This window comes from Neofelis nebulosa, chromosome 13, assembly GCF_028018385.1.
Source record: "Neofelis nebulosa isolate mNeoNeb1 chromosome 13, mNeoNeb1.pri, whole genome shotgun sequence".
In the NCBI taxonomy this organism is placed as follows: Eukaryota; Metazoa; Chordata; class Mammalia; order Carnivora; family Felidae; genus Neofelis; species Neofelis nebulosa.
The window spans coordinates 34,889,796-34,904,408 of NC_080794.1; the positions used below are offsets into that span (position 1 = coordinate 34,889,796).

At 46.6% G+C, this 14,613-nt stretch overlaps 1 protein-coding gene across 1 annotated transcript in view; it reads left to right on the forward strand.

Moving 5' to 3' along the window:
* HKDC1 (hexokinase domain containing 1) overlaps window positions 1-14,613 on the forward strand; it is a 49,822-nt gene that overhangs the window by 25,155 nt on the left and 10,054 nt on the right. Inside the window, exons 9-16 of the mRNA XM_058696551.1 lie at window positions 963-1,196; window positions 2,433-2,737; window positions 4,378-4,523; window positions 4,618-4,737; window positions 8,871-8,966; window positions 9,170-9,269; window positions 10,937-11,120; window positions 13,133-13,288. Coding sequence (XP_058552534.1) covers window positions 963-1,196; window positions 2,433-2,737; window positions 4,378-4,523; window positions 4,618-4,737; window positions 8,871-8,966; window positions 9,170-9,269; window positions 10,937-11,120; window positions 13,133-13,288 — 1,341 coding nt within the window. The remainder of the gene's footprint in view (window positions 1-962; window positions 1,197-2,432; window positions 2,738-4,377; window positions 4,524-4,617; window positions 4,738-8,870; window positions 8,967-9,169; window positions 9,270-10,936; window positions 11,121-13,132; window positions 13,289-14,613) is intronic.

The window sequence follows — 14,613 nt, forward strand, 5'->3', positions numbered from 1 at the left end:
CCAGCTTCGGGTGAGTCGGCGATGCCTACCATGGCTCAAGTGTGGCTTCTTGTTGGTTTCATCAGCCAGGGATTCTGTGGTTGGAGGTCAACTCCTTTCTTTTCCTGCCTTCTTCCTCCCTAAAGTGGTCACTTACAACCTTTTTAGGGCCACAGACCTGTTTGAGGGTCTAATTCAAGTTCTGGACCTTTTACCATAAAAATGTACATTTGTACTCAATTTTGCTTACACTATTAGGGCATTCTTGGACCCATTAAAGATTCCCATGCATAGAATCTTAAGGTAAGAACTCCTGCTACAGCAAGAACCTTCTCTACCTGGTGCTGTTGGAGACTGACCTTGGCTTTGGTGATGTGAGACCTCACACAGAGGTCCCTGCAATGGGGACAGGGCTGGTGAAGGCGGCTGGAACCAGTCCACTCAGGGTCCTGTTCCTCAGGCCTAGAAACCCCAGCATTGCCCTGAGCTTCATAATCAGTTTAGATTCTGAGCTCAGCAGAGTGGCATCTGACTCCTAGAGTCTGATTTGTGCACAGCATAGCAGGGACTGCGTTTCTGTGAAAGGCAGAATAGTACAGGGTGGTTAAAAGGGTGAGCTCGTGATCTAACTGCCTGAGTTCAGATCCTGGCCCTTGCAATTCCTGGCTATGCGACTGTGGACAAGTTACCCTCTCTATGCCTCAGGTCTCTCTCTGTACAATAGGGTAATGCCAGTACTTCCCCCAGGATTGTTGTGAGGGTTGTGTTAATATGTGTCAAATCTGTAGACAAGTGCCTGGCATATAGTGAGGGCTCAGTAAACGGTGGCTGCTATGATCATTGTTGATATTGTTATCGTTATTCTATTACTAGGTGCCAGCTTATTTATTTTCCCACTCCTGCGAGGTGGGAAATGTGGTTCTCTAAGGGGACTCTGATGGGATGGAGAAGTGTGGTCTTCTCATTCCTATTTCCCTGGCCAGGTATAAAGAAGGCCTGGCCAATACAAGAGAGATCCTGACAGATCTGGGCCTGGAGCCTTCGGAGGCCGACTGCATCGCAGTTCAGCACGTCTGCACCATCGTGTCCTTCCGTTCAGCCAATCTCTGTGCAGCGGCCCTGGCAGCCATCCTGACACGCCTCCGGGAGAACAAGAAGCTGGTGCGGCTCCGGACCACCGTGGGCATGGATGGCACGGTCTACAAGATACATCCTCAGTGAGTGCCACCTGCCGGCCTGCATCCCTCACAATGTGTCTCCCCAGAGCAGAGTCCCAGGGTTCTCTCTAAACTCTGCTGCTTCTCCGTGTTGCTGGCACCAACCACGTCCTGTTGGTTCTGAGTTTACAGAGGAAAGAGAGACTATATTCATCTAGCTGGCTGGGTTGCCTTGGGGGATCATTCTTAAATATTCTGGGGCGCCTGGGTGGCTCAGTCCGCTAGACATCGGACCTTTGATTTTGGCTCGGGTCATGATCTCATGGTTGTGAGATTGAGTCCTGCATTGGGTTCTAGGATTCTCTCTCACTCTCTGCCCCTCTCCTGCTTGCAGTGCGTGCGTATGCTCTCTCTCTCTCTCTCTCAAAAACAAAAAAAGAAAAAAAAGAAAGAAAAGAAAAGAAAAGAAAAATATTTTGCTAAACCCAGTTGCCTGACTGGAAGGGCATCCATCCATGTGTTTATCCATCTGTCCATCTATCTATGTTATTATCAAGTACCTACTATCTGGTAAGATTGGAAAGTAATATACACTCAGTTATATATGAGGAAAAATCAGAATGGCAGAGGGTGCCAGGTTCACAGGAAGGATACTGGTAAGAAAACATAGAGAAGTGAGAATTTCCTAGAAGGAGGAAGTGTGAGAGTCCCCCTGGCTAATAGAGATGGTATTGGAAGTCAGGTGATTACACACTGGAAAGAGCTGGGGAAAGAACCCTTCCCGTTTGGACAGAGATGATGCTCAGCCAATACAGTCTTGTGGACATGCCCTACTGATTGAAATATTAATGATAAAATAGCCATTTCTTGGGGTGCACCCGGGTGGCTCAGTCAGTCAAGTGTCTGACTTTGGCTCTGGTCACGATCTCATGGTTCGTGGGTTCGAGCCCCCCGTCGGGCTCTGTGCTGACAGCTCAGAGCCTGGAGCCTGCTTCGGATTCTGTACCACCCTCTCTCTCTGCCCCTTCCCTTCTTGTGCTCTCTCTCACTCTCAATAAACTTAAAAATAACAGCCACTTCTTTGAGCCTCCAAGTGTCCCTTCTGCTACCCTAGCTGCCCTAGCCCCTCCCCCCAGTCATCTCCTTACCCTCCCACCATCCGGCAACTAAAGAGGTGAACCCAGCTCCGCAAGGCTCCCCAGGACCCCACTCCACTGCTACACCTGGGTCTCTTCCCATTGACCAGGCATGGGCCTTTATGATTATTACATATTTTGCCATCACCCCTGCCTTCAGATACCCAAAACGCCTGCACAAGGTGGTGAGGAAACTGGTTCCGAACTGTGATGTCCGCTTCCTCTTGTCGGAGAGTGGAAGCACCAAGGGGGCTGCCATGGTGACAGCGGTGGCCTCCCGTGTGCAGGCCCAACGGAAGCAGATTGACAAGGTGCTGGCTTTGTTCCAGCTGACTCAAGAGCAACTTAAGGCTGTGCAGGGCAAGATGCGGACTGAATTCGAGTACGGGCTGAAAAGAGACACCCACCTGCTGGCCACGGTCAAGATGCTGCCCACCTATGTTTGCGGGATGCCGGATGGTACAGGTGGGCCATGCACAGAGCTCTCCAAAACTCCTCAAACCCAGTTAGGTTGTTTTGTTTTAAAAGCCTTGGAGTCGTGTCTGTAATGGAGGGAGGGGGAGTAGGGTAGAAGGTCGGTACTCCTTCTGAATCTATTTGCCTTGGTTGATCCAAAGCATTTGCAACGGAAGAATACCTAAGTTAGGTCACATGTGTGTGTCTATGTAGTCGAGGACACAGAGTGTACCCCACGCTGTTGGCGAACAGAAGACCCAGGTGTTGTCCCTGGGAGCTGCCATCTGGACACTTGGAGTTGTCTGGCTTGTCTTCTGCCTGCTTCTCTCTCTCTTCTCCTGGGGCTTGGTTACTCCTCTCTCTCTCTCTCTCATTGCTTTCTGACCCTTCCCCTGTGCTCAGCCCAGAGGAGCCACTTTAGACAAGTGGCTTCTTGTCTTTAGACAAGAAGTGGGGTGAGTTCTTTAGACAAGTCACTTCCCCTCTTTGAACCTCAGTAGCCTTACATGGAAACAATGACGTTTGTAAAATGCTTTTTATCTTGTGATTTTCTTTGGAATCTCTCATCTCATTTCCTCCTCACAACCACTTCGTAAGTGATGTAGTGAAAAAATGATTCCCATTTTATTGCTGACAATTCGGAGACTCGGAGAGGTCAGATGACATACTCAAAGCCACACATCTGCACCTTGGGTCTCACAGCAACAGAGATCTTTTCCAGCGCTAATATCCTTCGAGTCTATGTGGGGAGAAAAAATAGGAGCAGTAAAAGACACTGTTCAAGTGTTCATTCTTTGATCTCTTTACTCCTTCTGCCTTCATTTTTCACAATTTCACTAAGTACCTACGATAGGTCGGGCTCTGGTCCAGGCGTGGCCAGAGAGCAGGGAGGAAAACACAGTCCCTACCCCTGTGGAGCTTACGTTCTGTTGGGCTGGCAGACAATAAGCAAAAGCCATGAACATTTAGTAAACAATAAACAAGGGCCATGTAGCAGCAGATGCTATGAAGAAAAATAGAGCAGGATAAGGGGTCAGAAAGCTGGCTGGGAGTGATGCCTTCGGCAAATTCGGGAAACAATAGAATGACCGGTGTGGCCAGAACGGAGTGAGAAGAGGCAGAGGGCAAGTTGCAAGGTCACACAGAACAGACTCTGGTGCTCTTCAACGTCAGGAGAAATGAGAGGTACTATTGGCCCTGGATGGTAATGGGGGTCGGACTTGACATGGCTTCTTATTGGTCACGTGCAGGTGTGGGAATCCAGGAATGAGAAGAGCAGGGGGCAGGAAGAATCATTTCATGAACACTCCCTCTAGGCCACAGAGACAGGATGGAAACACCCTCCAGAGTTCATTGCAGTCAGTGTAGCCTGGCCTGGATTCACCCTCAGAGGCTCCTTGAGCATAAGTATCAAGTGTGGCCTTTAGCAGATACCGAGAAAAGCAGGCGGCCTCAGTCAGCCTCAAAGCGCCTGCCCAGTGCTCTGACGCTGTGCTTGGTGACGGCCACACTCCTCTGGCTCGAGAGCCCCAAGGGAAAAGGCTCTGAGTCGGCTGTATTTTGGTGTCTCCTCTTCCTCTCAATGCCTCCACGTGAGCCCCTGTTCTGTGGACGCTGGTGGAAGGCAGCTCCAACTTTCTCCACCACAGAGAAAGGCAAGTTCCTTGCCCTGGATCTGGGGGGAACCAACTTCCGGGTCCTCCTGGTAAAGATCAGAAGTGGACGGAGGTCGGTGCGAATGTACAACAAGATCTTCGCCATCCCCTTGGAGATCATGCAGGGCACCGGCGAGGAGGTGAGCGCCGGGCGGGGGAGTTCTGTGCCCGAGGGGCCAGCCTGCCACCCTGTGTCCCTGCTGGCCTGGCCTGACTGCCACTCTTTCCCTGCAGCTGTTTGACCACATTGTGCAGTGCATCGCTGACTTCCTGGACTACATGGGCCTCAAGGGAGCCCAGCTGCCCCTGGGCTTCACATTCTCATTTCCCTGCAGGCAGACGAGCATTGACAAGGTAAGACAGCCCCGCAGGCTTACAGACAGCCCGGTGGGCTTCTTTCTTCCACCAGGGAACCTCAGCGTACCTCTGAGTCAACATTTATTTCCTCTTTTAAGGGTCTCAGGTTCAGGGCAGCTGGGGAAACATAATCAAGAACTTGATTATGTTTTCTACTAATATTTTCTATTCATTATGTTCCATTTTCATTGGTATTTTTTTGTGTTTTGTTTTAAAGATTTTTTCTTTCTTTTTTTTTTTTTTAAATAACTTCTATTCTCAATAGTGACACGCTCTCCTGACTGAGCCAGCCATGTGGCCCCACTGTTATTTTTTGGATTGAAGTTCACAAGAGATTTAGGGCAGTATACAGTAAAGGGACACATGCGTAAGAGAGCTGTTAAATGGGAGGTTAAATCATATTATGGAGAGATGGAGAGAGGTAATGACCAGTTAAAGCCAGTTATAACTTTTAAGTAGTAATAATGCCTGTGAACTCCTGGGCGGCCAGTGTAAACAGGGAGACACGGTAGGCTGCAGGGTGTTATCTGCATATTGAATGAAAGTTTACTGGTGCATCAGAAGTGTATTTCCTTCCTGATACTAGAATCGGAGAAAGAATTTATCACACAAACACTTACTTAGTTGACAATGAAGGACATCATGGATAACAGTTTTAATAAATCATTCATAATAATTTAGAAACGTGTATCACCAAGGCTTTCTTGGAATTCTGGGATAAAACGCCATTCTCCGGGGGGCGCCTGGGTGGCTCAGTGGGTGGAGCGACTGACTTCAGCTCAGGTCATGATCTTGCGGTTCACAAGTTTGAGTCCTGTGTTGGGCTCCGTGCTGATGGCTCGGAGCCTGGAGCCTGCTTCGGATTCTGTGTCTCCCTCTCTCTCTGCCCTCCCCCGCTCATGCTCTGTCTCTCATTCTCTCTCTCTCAAAAATAAATAAACATTAAAAAAAAACACCCCAAAAACCCCATTCACCAGCTCATGGAGAGGGAGCACGTGTGCTCTCTGACAGGCTTACTTACAGGGCTGGCAGAGAGGAGAGCACCACTTTTGAATTTATGGGGAGAAGTCTGGTCAACACAAGTCAACCAGAGAGCCCATGACAATGATAATAAGAATGACACCAAAGATTTGTTTTCATCTAATCCACTCAACGTCCCCATGATGTACATACAATTTTTGTTTTGTTTTGTGCCATTTCTTTAATTGTAGTAAAATAGATATCACACAAAATTGACCGCTTTAACCACTTTTAAGTGTGCGGTTCTGTGGCATTAAGTACATTCCCGTTGCCATGAAACCATCACCGCTATCCATCTTCCAAACTTTTTTATCTCCCCAAACTGAAACTCTCTACCCATTAAGTGATAATTCCCCAGTTACCCCTCCCCCAGTCCCTCCTAACATCTAGTCTACTTCCTGTCTCTATGAGTTGGACTATTTCGGGTACCCCATCTAAGTGGAATCATACTGTATTCGTCTGTTTGTGACTGGCTTATTCCACTTAGCTATAATGTCCTCGAGATTCATACATGTTGTAGCACGTGTCACAATTTCCATCCTTTTTTAAACTCAGTGATAGCTCATTGTATGTATGCATACTATTTTTAATCACCTTGTTGTGGTTAGGAAAATCAGAAGCGCAGAGAGGTAGGTGACTTGTCCAAATTGCCACATCTATAAACACTGGTGATACTGGCCTGAGAGCCCAGGCTCTTACACTTCACCCTTGGGGAGACCAGGACCTGGAACCGTGTCGTTGAACCATTTTGGTTAAAATGCACAGCACACCTACATCTATATAATTAAAACCAAAAAATCAAGAAACAGTATTCTTACTGTATGCGTTACACTCCATTTTCTATCCTATTTCATTTCTCATATGAGAAAGTTGAGCCATGCAGGCCTCATCTGATTGGTCAGTACAAAATCAAACTGAGGCAGAGCTCTTCGGGGCTCTGAGAACAGCGTGGAAACATGCACGTCAGCAGCGCCTTCCCACCCGAATTATTCAGAGAATGAAGAGAGAGGGGTTCAAGAGGTTGTGTTATCTGGTAATATGGCTGACTCTCTTAAAATTAAAAATGCCAGAATGCTAAGGCCAGAAGACCCATTTCTCAAGACTCTATTTCTCAAACATGTGCCAAGAAGGAATGAACAAGGATGTTCACTACAGCACTCCTTTTTTATAACGAAACATTAGAAATAATTCAAATGGCAATGGAGGATGACTAAGTAAACTACAGCCTATCAGTCATATGGACTTAATTACTTGATTTTTATTTAACAGGCACACACACAGTGCTTGCTCTGTGGTGGACTATGCTCTGAGTGCTTCACAGATATTACCTACCTAACGGGGAGGCAGCAGAGCACAATAGTTAAGAGCATGGGTGTGGAACCACGTTGGATCTTGGCTTCTCTGCTTACTGACTGTGTGACCTTAGGCAAATTACTTAACCTCTCTGGTTTCCTCATTTGAAAAATGGAGATTAAAAATAGTACTTATTCTATAGGTATTTTTTATTTCTATGCAATTATATTTGAGGAATATTCTGCTCAGGGAAGGAATGTGGGACATCCATATTAACTGACCTGGAAAGGTCTAATTATCTCTCAGATTGGGGGGATGGAAAGTTAAGGGGGACTTTGTCCTTATCAGTAACACTCTAATTTTTTTTACAAAGGCAACACATTGCTATATGACTGCTGCCATTAAAAATTAAAACACTGGGGTGCCTAGGTGGCTCAGTTGGTTGAGCATCCAACTCTTGATTTCAGCTTAGGTGGTGATCTCACGGTTCACAGGTTCGAGTCCTACATCAGGCTCCGTTCTGGCAGCGCAGAGCCTGCTTCGGATTCTCTCTCTCCCTCTCTCTCTGCCCCTCCTCTGCTCATACTCTCTTTCTCTCATAAATAAATAAATAAGTGAATAAATAGTGAATGAATGAATGAATCAGTCAATCAATCACCGATGGGGAAGGCAGCCACATGCAGCTGTCCAAAGTCCTGAATGGTCCATGAGCACCAAGACACAGCCACTCCTCCTGACCCAGGACACTTGGCCTCTCAGCCTCTCGGAAGTTCTGACAAGTTCATGGATACACAATTAAGAGGCAGGAGGAGACCAAGTGATAGCTTGGGAGCAAAGCCACTGATGGCTGGGGAGAAAAAAGAAAGATTTCTAAAAAATAGTATTTTTTGTAACTGCAACTAATAAGAAAGAGCAATTTTTTTTTTTCAAATCTCTAGTGAATCTCTAGTGTTCTATGTACATCCACCAGGAAAGGAACAAGGGAGCCCAGCTTCCCAGGCGCCCCATGTGTGTGTGGTTTTTAAAAGAATGATAGTATAATTCAGCATCTGTATTTGTTTAACGTGTGTTTACTTTACAGTATATGGTGAACATTTTTCTCTAACATTCAATGTTCTCTTACAGCATGATTTTTTATGACTGTTTAACATTTCCTATATCGATGTACAAGATAATAGATGTATATTGTAATGATAGGATGTCTCTAGTTTTTCACTGTGGAACCATGCTTTGATGGACATTTTGTAGCATTTATCTTTAGTCACATCTTTAAAAAAATTTTTTTGTGTTTATTCATTTTTGAAAGACAGAGAGACAGAGCACAAGCAGGGGTGGGGCGGAGAGAGAGGGGGACACAGAATCTGAAGCAGGCTCCAGGCTCTGAGCGGTCAGCACAGAGCCCGACGTGGGTCTTGAACTCACGAACTGTGAGATCAGGACCTGAGGCGAAGCCTGACGCTCAACCCGCTGAGCCACCCAGGCGCCCCTTTAATCACATCTTAATCGGTCCTTGGCTAAATTAGAAATAGACTCCCTATGATCCAGGCCTTTGTTCTGTGAGGTCATGGCCAGGGAACAGGAGTTGACCCTTGATAAATACAAGCTGCTGCAGTTGTTCCCCTTGGCAGTGGACCTTGTCCATCTCTGGGCCCATCATGCTCTGGGCCCAGTGATAGGCTGCAGAGATGGAACAGTCAAAAGCACATGGTTTGGACTAGCAGCCGACCACAGCACTTCGAATCTATTGGATGTTGAGATTGTGCAGTGGTCCCAGCAAACTATTATTGCTCAAATGAACTTCTTCTTCTTTCCTTCAGGGAACACTCATTGAGTGGACCAAAGGCTTCAAGGCCACTGACTGTGAAGGGGAAGATGTGGTGGACATGCTCAGGGAAGCCATCAAGAGGAGAAATGTATGTTATGGTGTTAAGGCTCATGTCTCACCTTGCCCTTTCTCCCAGGTCCCTTTACTCTGCCATCCTGTGCCGAGCCCTGTGACTCCAGCCTCTGCCGCGCCCCCCCCCCCCCCCACCCCGCCCCACCTTGAGCTGATGTAGCCCTCCTGAGCCTGTTTGGCTTGTACATCCTACTTACAATATGGCTGCTTCCTTTGCAGGAGTTTGACCTGGACATAGTTGCGATCGTGAATGACACAGTGGGGACTATGATGACCTGTGGATATGAAGATCCTAATTGTGAGATTGGCCTGATTGCAGGTAAGTGGTCAGGCATGTCCCATTAGCCTGCTTTCATCATCTCATCTTTTGGTGGTTTCCTTTTATTTAGTTAGTTGTTTTAAATGTTTCTTTATTTTTGACAGAGAGAGCACATAAGCAGGGGAGGGGCAGAGAGAGAAGGAGACAGACAACCTGAAGCAGGCTCCAGGCTCTGAGCTGTCAGTGTAGAGCCTGATGAGGACTCTGTGAGATCTCTGTGAGGTCACGACCTGAACCAAAGTCAGATGCTTAACCAACTGAGCCACCCGGGACTCCGTGGTGGTTTCCTTTTAACGTAGGGAAGTGCACAGGGACCATTTTTCCATTACACAGCAAGTCTAAAGCCAGCTTTGACCAAGGCAGAGATGAAGTTAAGATTGGGATTCCAGGTCTCCTACTTTCTAAATCTTTACTTAATATCTTTCTCCTTAAGGGTCCTTAGCCAATGTTGCCCTTTTGTTGAGGAAGGAGAATGGCATAGAAAGAAGCGATTTTCAAAATAGGGCCTTGAGGCAAATTATCCTGGGTGGAAAGAGACCATAGTTGGATCATTTGGGCCTAGGGCTGAAGGAGCTAGATTTTCATGCGGCTCCAACGTACATCTCCTCTGTTATCTGACCTCTTCTGGCTGTCAGGGTGCACAGGGTGGGGAAGAGTTGGAAAGAAGAAGAGAGGTATAAGAGAAGAGAAGGGAGTGGCCTGGCATATAATATAGGTATTTTAGGGACCTTTGGGAGAAGTCCAGCAGTGATTAAGCAGAAGGGTGGATTTCAAGGGGATGACTCCAATTGGTGAAGGGAAGGGGTTTAAACAGATGGAAGATGGAGATGATAGGCGTCAAGTGACAGGCACAGGTTACTAATGACAGAATCCGGGAAAGTTGTTCCAGTTGGTTGTCTGGACTCCCTGAATGTGAACAGTGGCTAGAACAAGGAGAGGGGGTAGAGTGAGGTACCTTCAGTGTCAGCTAAGAGTTTCATCTCCCGGAAACTCTTACCATTTTGTGACTGTGGGCAGGTTACTCCTTCTGTCTGGACTTGAGTTTCCTCATCTGTGGGAGGGGTCAGGCTAGAATTAGGAGGACAAAGGGGTGAGACTTGCTTGATTGAATATAGTCGCTGCCTGGGCTGTTGCTCTGAGAATAGTTCTGAGACCACGTCATGAGCAAAGGAGAAAGAAGGTGGCCTATGGATGCCAATGTTTACTTTTCTAAGACTAGATAATTCCTCATGGTCCCCTCTAGCCCTGGCTGCTAACTGTGACTACTTGGGAGCTCACTTTGTGTGCCTATAGCTTACAGTGATGATGAGGAAGAGGATGATGATGTGATGCGATGATGACGGTGATGAGGAGAAGGAGGATGGTGTTATCTCAGGGACCCCTTTCCTGGATGCTTACTATGTGGAGGAAGCTTGTGAACACCATCTCATTTTTTCCTTTATAACAAATCTATAAGGCAGGTGTTATTTCCTTTTTACAGGTGAAGAAGTTGGACCCCTAAAAGATGAGATACTTGTCTACGGTCGCCTAGTGATGGGCGTTAAGCTGGAACTCATACCCGGTCATATTTGACTCCAAGCCTAAATTCCAGTCCACTGTGCTCCTCTGCTTCTTTAGGACTTGGTGATGTCTTTTGAAGACTAACGTCCCTTCATGATTCCTTCTAGGAACAGGCAGCAACATGTGCTACATGGAGGAGATGAAGAACATCGAGCTGGTGGAAGGAGACGAAGGGAAGATGTGCATTAACACCGAGTGGGGAGGGTTTGGAGATAATGGCTGCATAGATGACATCCGGACGCAATATGACAAGAAGGTGGATGAGGGGTCTTTGAACCCTGGCAAACAGAGGTGAGGAGGGCAGATGTGTGTATTTATGCATGTTGTGCTGTGTACGACATTACCAGCTCTGGGGGAGGGTACTATGTTCATATCATAGACAGTATAGCTTTGTATTTTTATTACAACTCTCCATCAGAGGTCAGTGAAGTGTCTTACTAGAACAAAAGCAAAACACAGGGCAAGTTCCCAACAAGTGGAAAGGAGAGGTGCCTTTTTCTAATTACCATAAGGTGGCATAAGGTCTCGTGGTGGTTTTGGAAGTGATTCAGAGATGGTTACAAAGTCCATTCACCGTGGGCCAAGTGTCACAGAGCAGGGGAATGCTGACTTAGTAGGCCCTCTCAGGGTGGGCTTCTAGTAAATCCAGTTTAGAGGTCAACATCCTCAGCCTTTCAAGAGCTGGCTGCCACTCTGGTGACTTCTGTTACAGTTGGGGGTGGGGGTGGGGCAGCAAGTGATGGATGGGAGTACTGGTTCTTAGTCATGATGTCATGTCCCACCATGGGTCACAATCACTTGTGAGGTATGTTCCAGTTACTAGTCATACTAAAAATACTGAAAGCAATGAATGATTCTTTAAAAAAAATAGAGTACATTTTCACTTGTGTTCTCATCGAGCTTCTTGATTAAGAGAGAAAGCAGTGGGTAGAATAGAGGTAACATGCTAGGAATTGATAATTAACCCAGGCCCATCCGTGGCAGCAGGTGTTGGCAAACTTTTTCTGTAAAGGACCAGATTGTAAATGTTTTACTATCAGGCCATATGGTGTTTGTCACAATGAAACTCAGTATCTTAATATATACAATAAGATGAAAATATAGATTTATCATGATGATGATATCCAAGTGGAGAAGTTGAACAGATAGGACATGTAATGAGATACCTGGGCCACAGATGCCTTGGTAACTAGGGAGCTGAGAACACTGTACAGGAAGATGCTTGGGCAAGGCCAAGACCAGCCTTAATGGTCCTGCTCTTCCTTTGGTACTAGTCTCTGTAGCTGAGAGGAAGGTGAGTTATGGTCAGCCCAGCTGAACCAGAGGTTGATCCAAAAAGAAGGAACCTTGTCTCTGAATCCCAAGTTGGGGCATTTGAGTATCATGGCTCTTCTGAAGGGGCAAGTTCCTTCTGACTCAGTTTTGTGTCTGAATCCACTGGAGGCTGACATTTTTAGAGTGAGAGTTTGAGGGGGCAACACATTTGAATTTGCCTTGCTGTCACCATTATTTGTCTAAGTCTTAGTTTCTTAGACTGATGAGGTCCCAAGCAGTTAAGTGAGTACAAGTCCAGCACGTAAGTCTCAGATATACTCAGCTTTCCACCTGACCCTGCAGGAAGTGGCTGTCTAGCTCCACATCACTGTTATTAATACTGTTGCAGATGCCTGTGCAAAGTGTCTGGTCAGTGCCTGTTGGTTACAGAGCCCCCTTTCCTCTTGTTCCTTCCCTCATGGAGTTCATAGCCTGGTAGAAAGGGGGAGGAGAGCCAATATTTTTAAAGAACCCCTGGTGTGTGCAGTTTATTATTTCATGGAGAGAATCTCTAGTGAATCTCTAGATTTCTCCAAATACAAAGCCAAGGGGAATCTAGTAGACCAGATTTATAATACAAAGCCAAGGAGAACGGGCTTTGGGACCTGGCAAGGGACTCAGTTTTTGCTCAGTGCCTGCTCTGCGCCAGATGCTGGCCTCCGAACACTCTTGTGGGACCGGGAGTTTGCTCCCTGTTTTATAGATGATGGCTTACAGTGCTTGCTCAGGTCATACGGTTAGTACGTGGGAGAGCTGGGGCCTGGCTTCTTCCTGGTCAACATGGCTCCAAAGACTGGCTTTCCCACATCATGCAGACTTCTACATTGCATTTCTCTGGATCTACAGCCTACTCCGAACCACTCCAAACCAGGCAGTTGTTGGATGCCAATGGGCATACCTTCCATACCCAGACCCGTGGTCCTTTTGTGAACCACTCACCAGTGCTGATTTTCCTGCTCTTACCAATCTTATCTCTATTCTCCAAACAGATATGAGAAAATGACCAGCGGGATGTACCTGGGGGAGATTGTGCGGCAGATCCTGATTGACCTCACCAAGCACGGTCTCCTTTTCCGTGGGCAGATTTCAGAGCGTCTCCGGACCAGGGGCATCTTTGAAACCAAGTTCCTGTCCCAGATTGAAAGGTGATGTGTGAGCAGGTTCACCTGCTTGGTCTGAGAGGCACTGATTGGGATGTGCTGCTGTCATGCTGGGATCCAGCAGGCTTGAGATTTAAAAATAAAAACAGTAAGGGCCTGTCTGGGCAGGGGGTTTCCTCCTAGAGCTGCTCTGTCTCTCCAGCTGCATCAAGACCACAGGACACAACTGAAGGGCCAGCTGCGTGCCTGGGCCCTGAGGTTCCTAAACTGTTACACAGGACTTAGCTTAGGCTGAAAAATGATCCTCTCTTGTTCCTAAAAAGATGATGTGTCCATAATATGAAAGAAAACTCTTTAAAAAAAAAAATCACCTATATGCTCATGACCAAATATAGCTGTTTTGATTTTTACATATTCCCTTTCAAATTTTTAAAAGTGTGTAAACATATTTGCATAATTGCAATCATACTACACATATCATTCTGTATATTGTTTTTTTAAATTTTTTTTTTTTAACATTTATTTATTTTTGAGACAGAGAGAGACAGAGCATGAACGGGGGAGGGGCAGAGAGAGAGGTAGACACAGAATCGGAAGCAGGCTCCAGGCTCTGAGCCATCAGCCCAGAGCCCGACGTGGGGCACGAACTCGCGGACCGCGAGATCGTGACCTGAGCTGAAGTCGGACGCTCAACCGACTGAGCCACCCAGGCGCCCCTCATTCTGTATATTGTTTATTCAGTGATTGTACAGGACAATTGTCAGTTATAATTCTGGTTTCTATTTTATGATTTATTATGAAAAGTTTTTTGAATTTTTTAAAAAACATTTATTTTTTTAGTTTTGAGAGAGAGAGACAGAGCATGAGTGGGGGAGGGGGAGGGAGAGAAGGAGACACAGAATCTGCAGCAGGCTCCAGGCTCCAGGCTGTCAGCACAGAGTCTACGCGGGGCCCAAACTCATGAATGGCAAGATAATGCTCTGAGCCGAAGTCAGACACTCACTGACTGAGCCACCCAGATGCCCCTGAAAAGTTTTAAACATAGAAGAATAGAGGGAATGGTAAAATGAACGGACTGTTTGCATCACCACCTTCAATAATGATCAACTCATGACCAAACTTGGTTCATTGATATACTCCTGCTTTTCCCACCCCTAAACTGGATGAATTTGAAACAAATCTCACATTAAAAAAAATTTTTTTTTAATGTTTATTCATTTTTGAGAGACAGAGAGAGACAGAGCGTGAGCAGGGGGAAGGCAGAGAGAGGGGGAGACACAGAATCCAAAGTGGGCTCCAGGCTCAAAGTCCCGATGCGGGGCTGGAACCCATGAACCGCGAGATCATGACCTGAACCGAAGCTGGACACT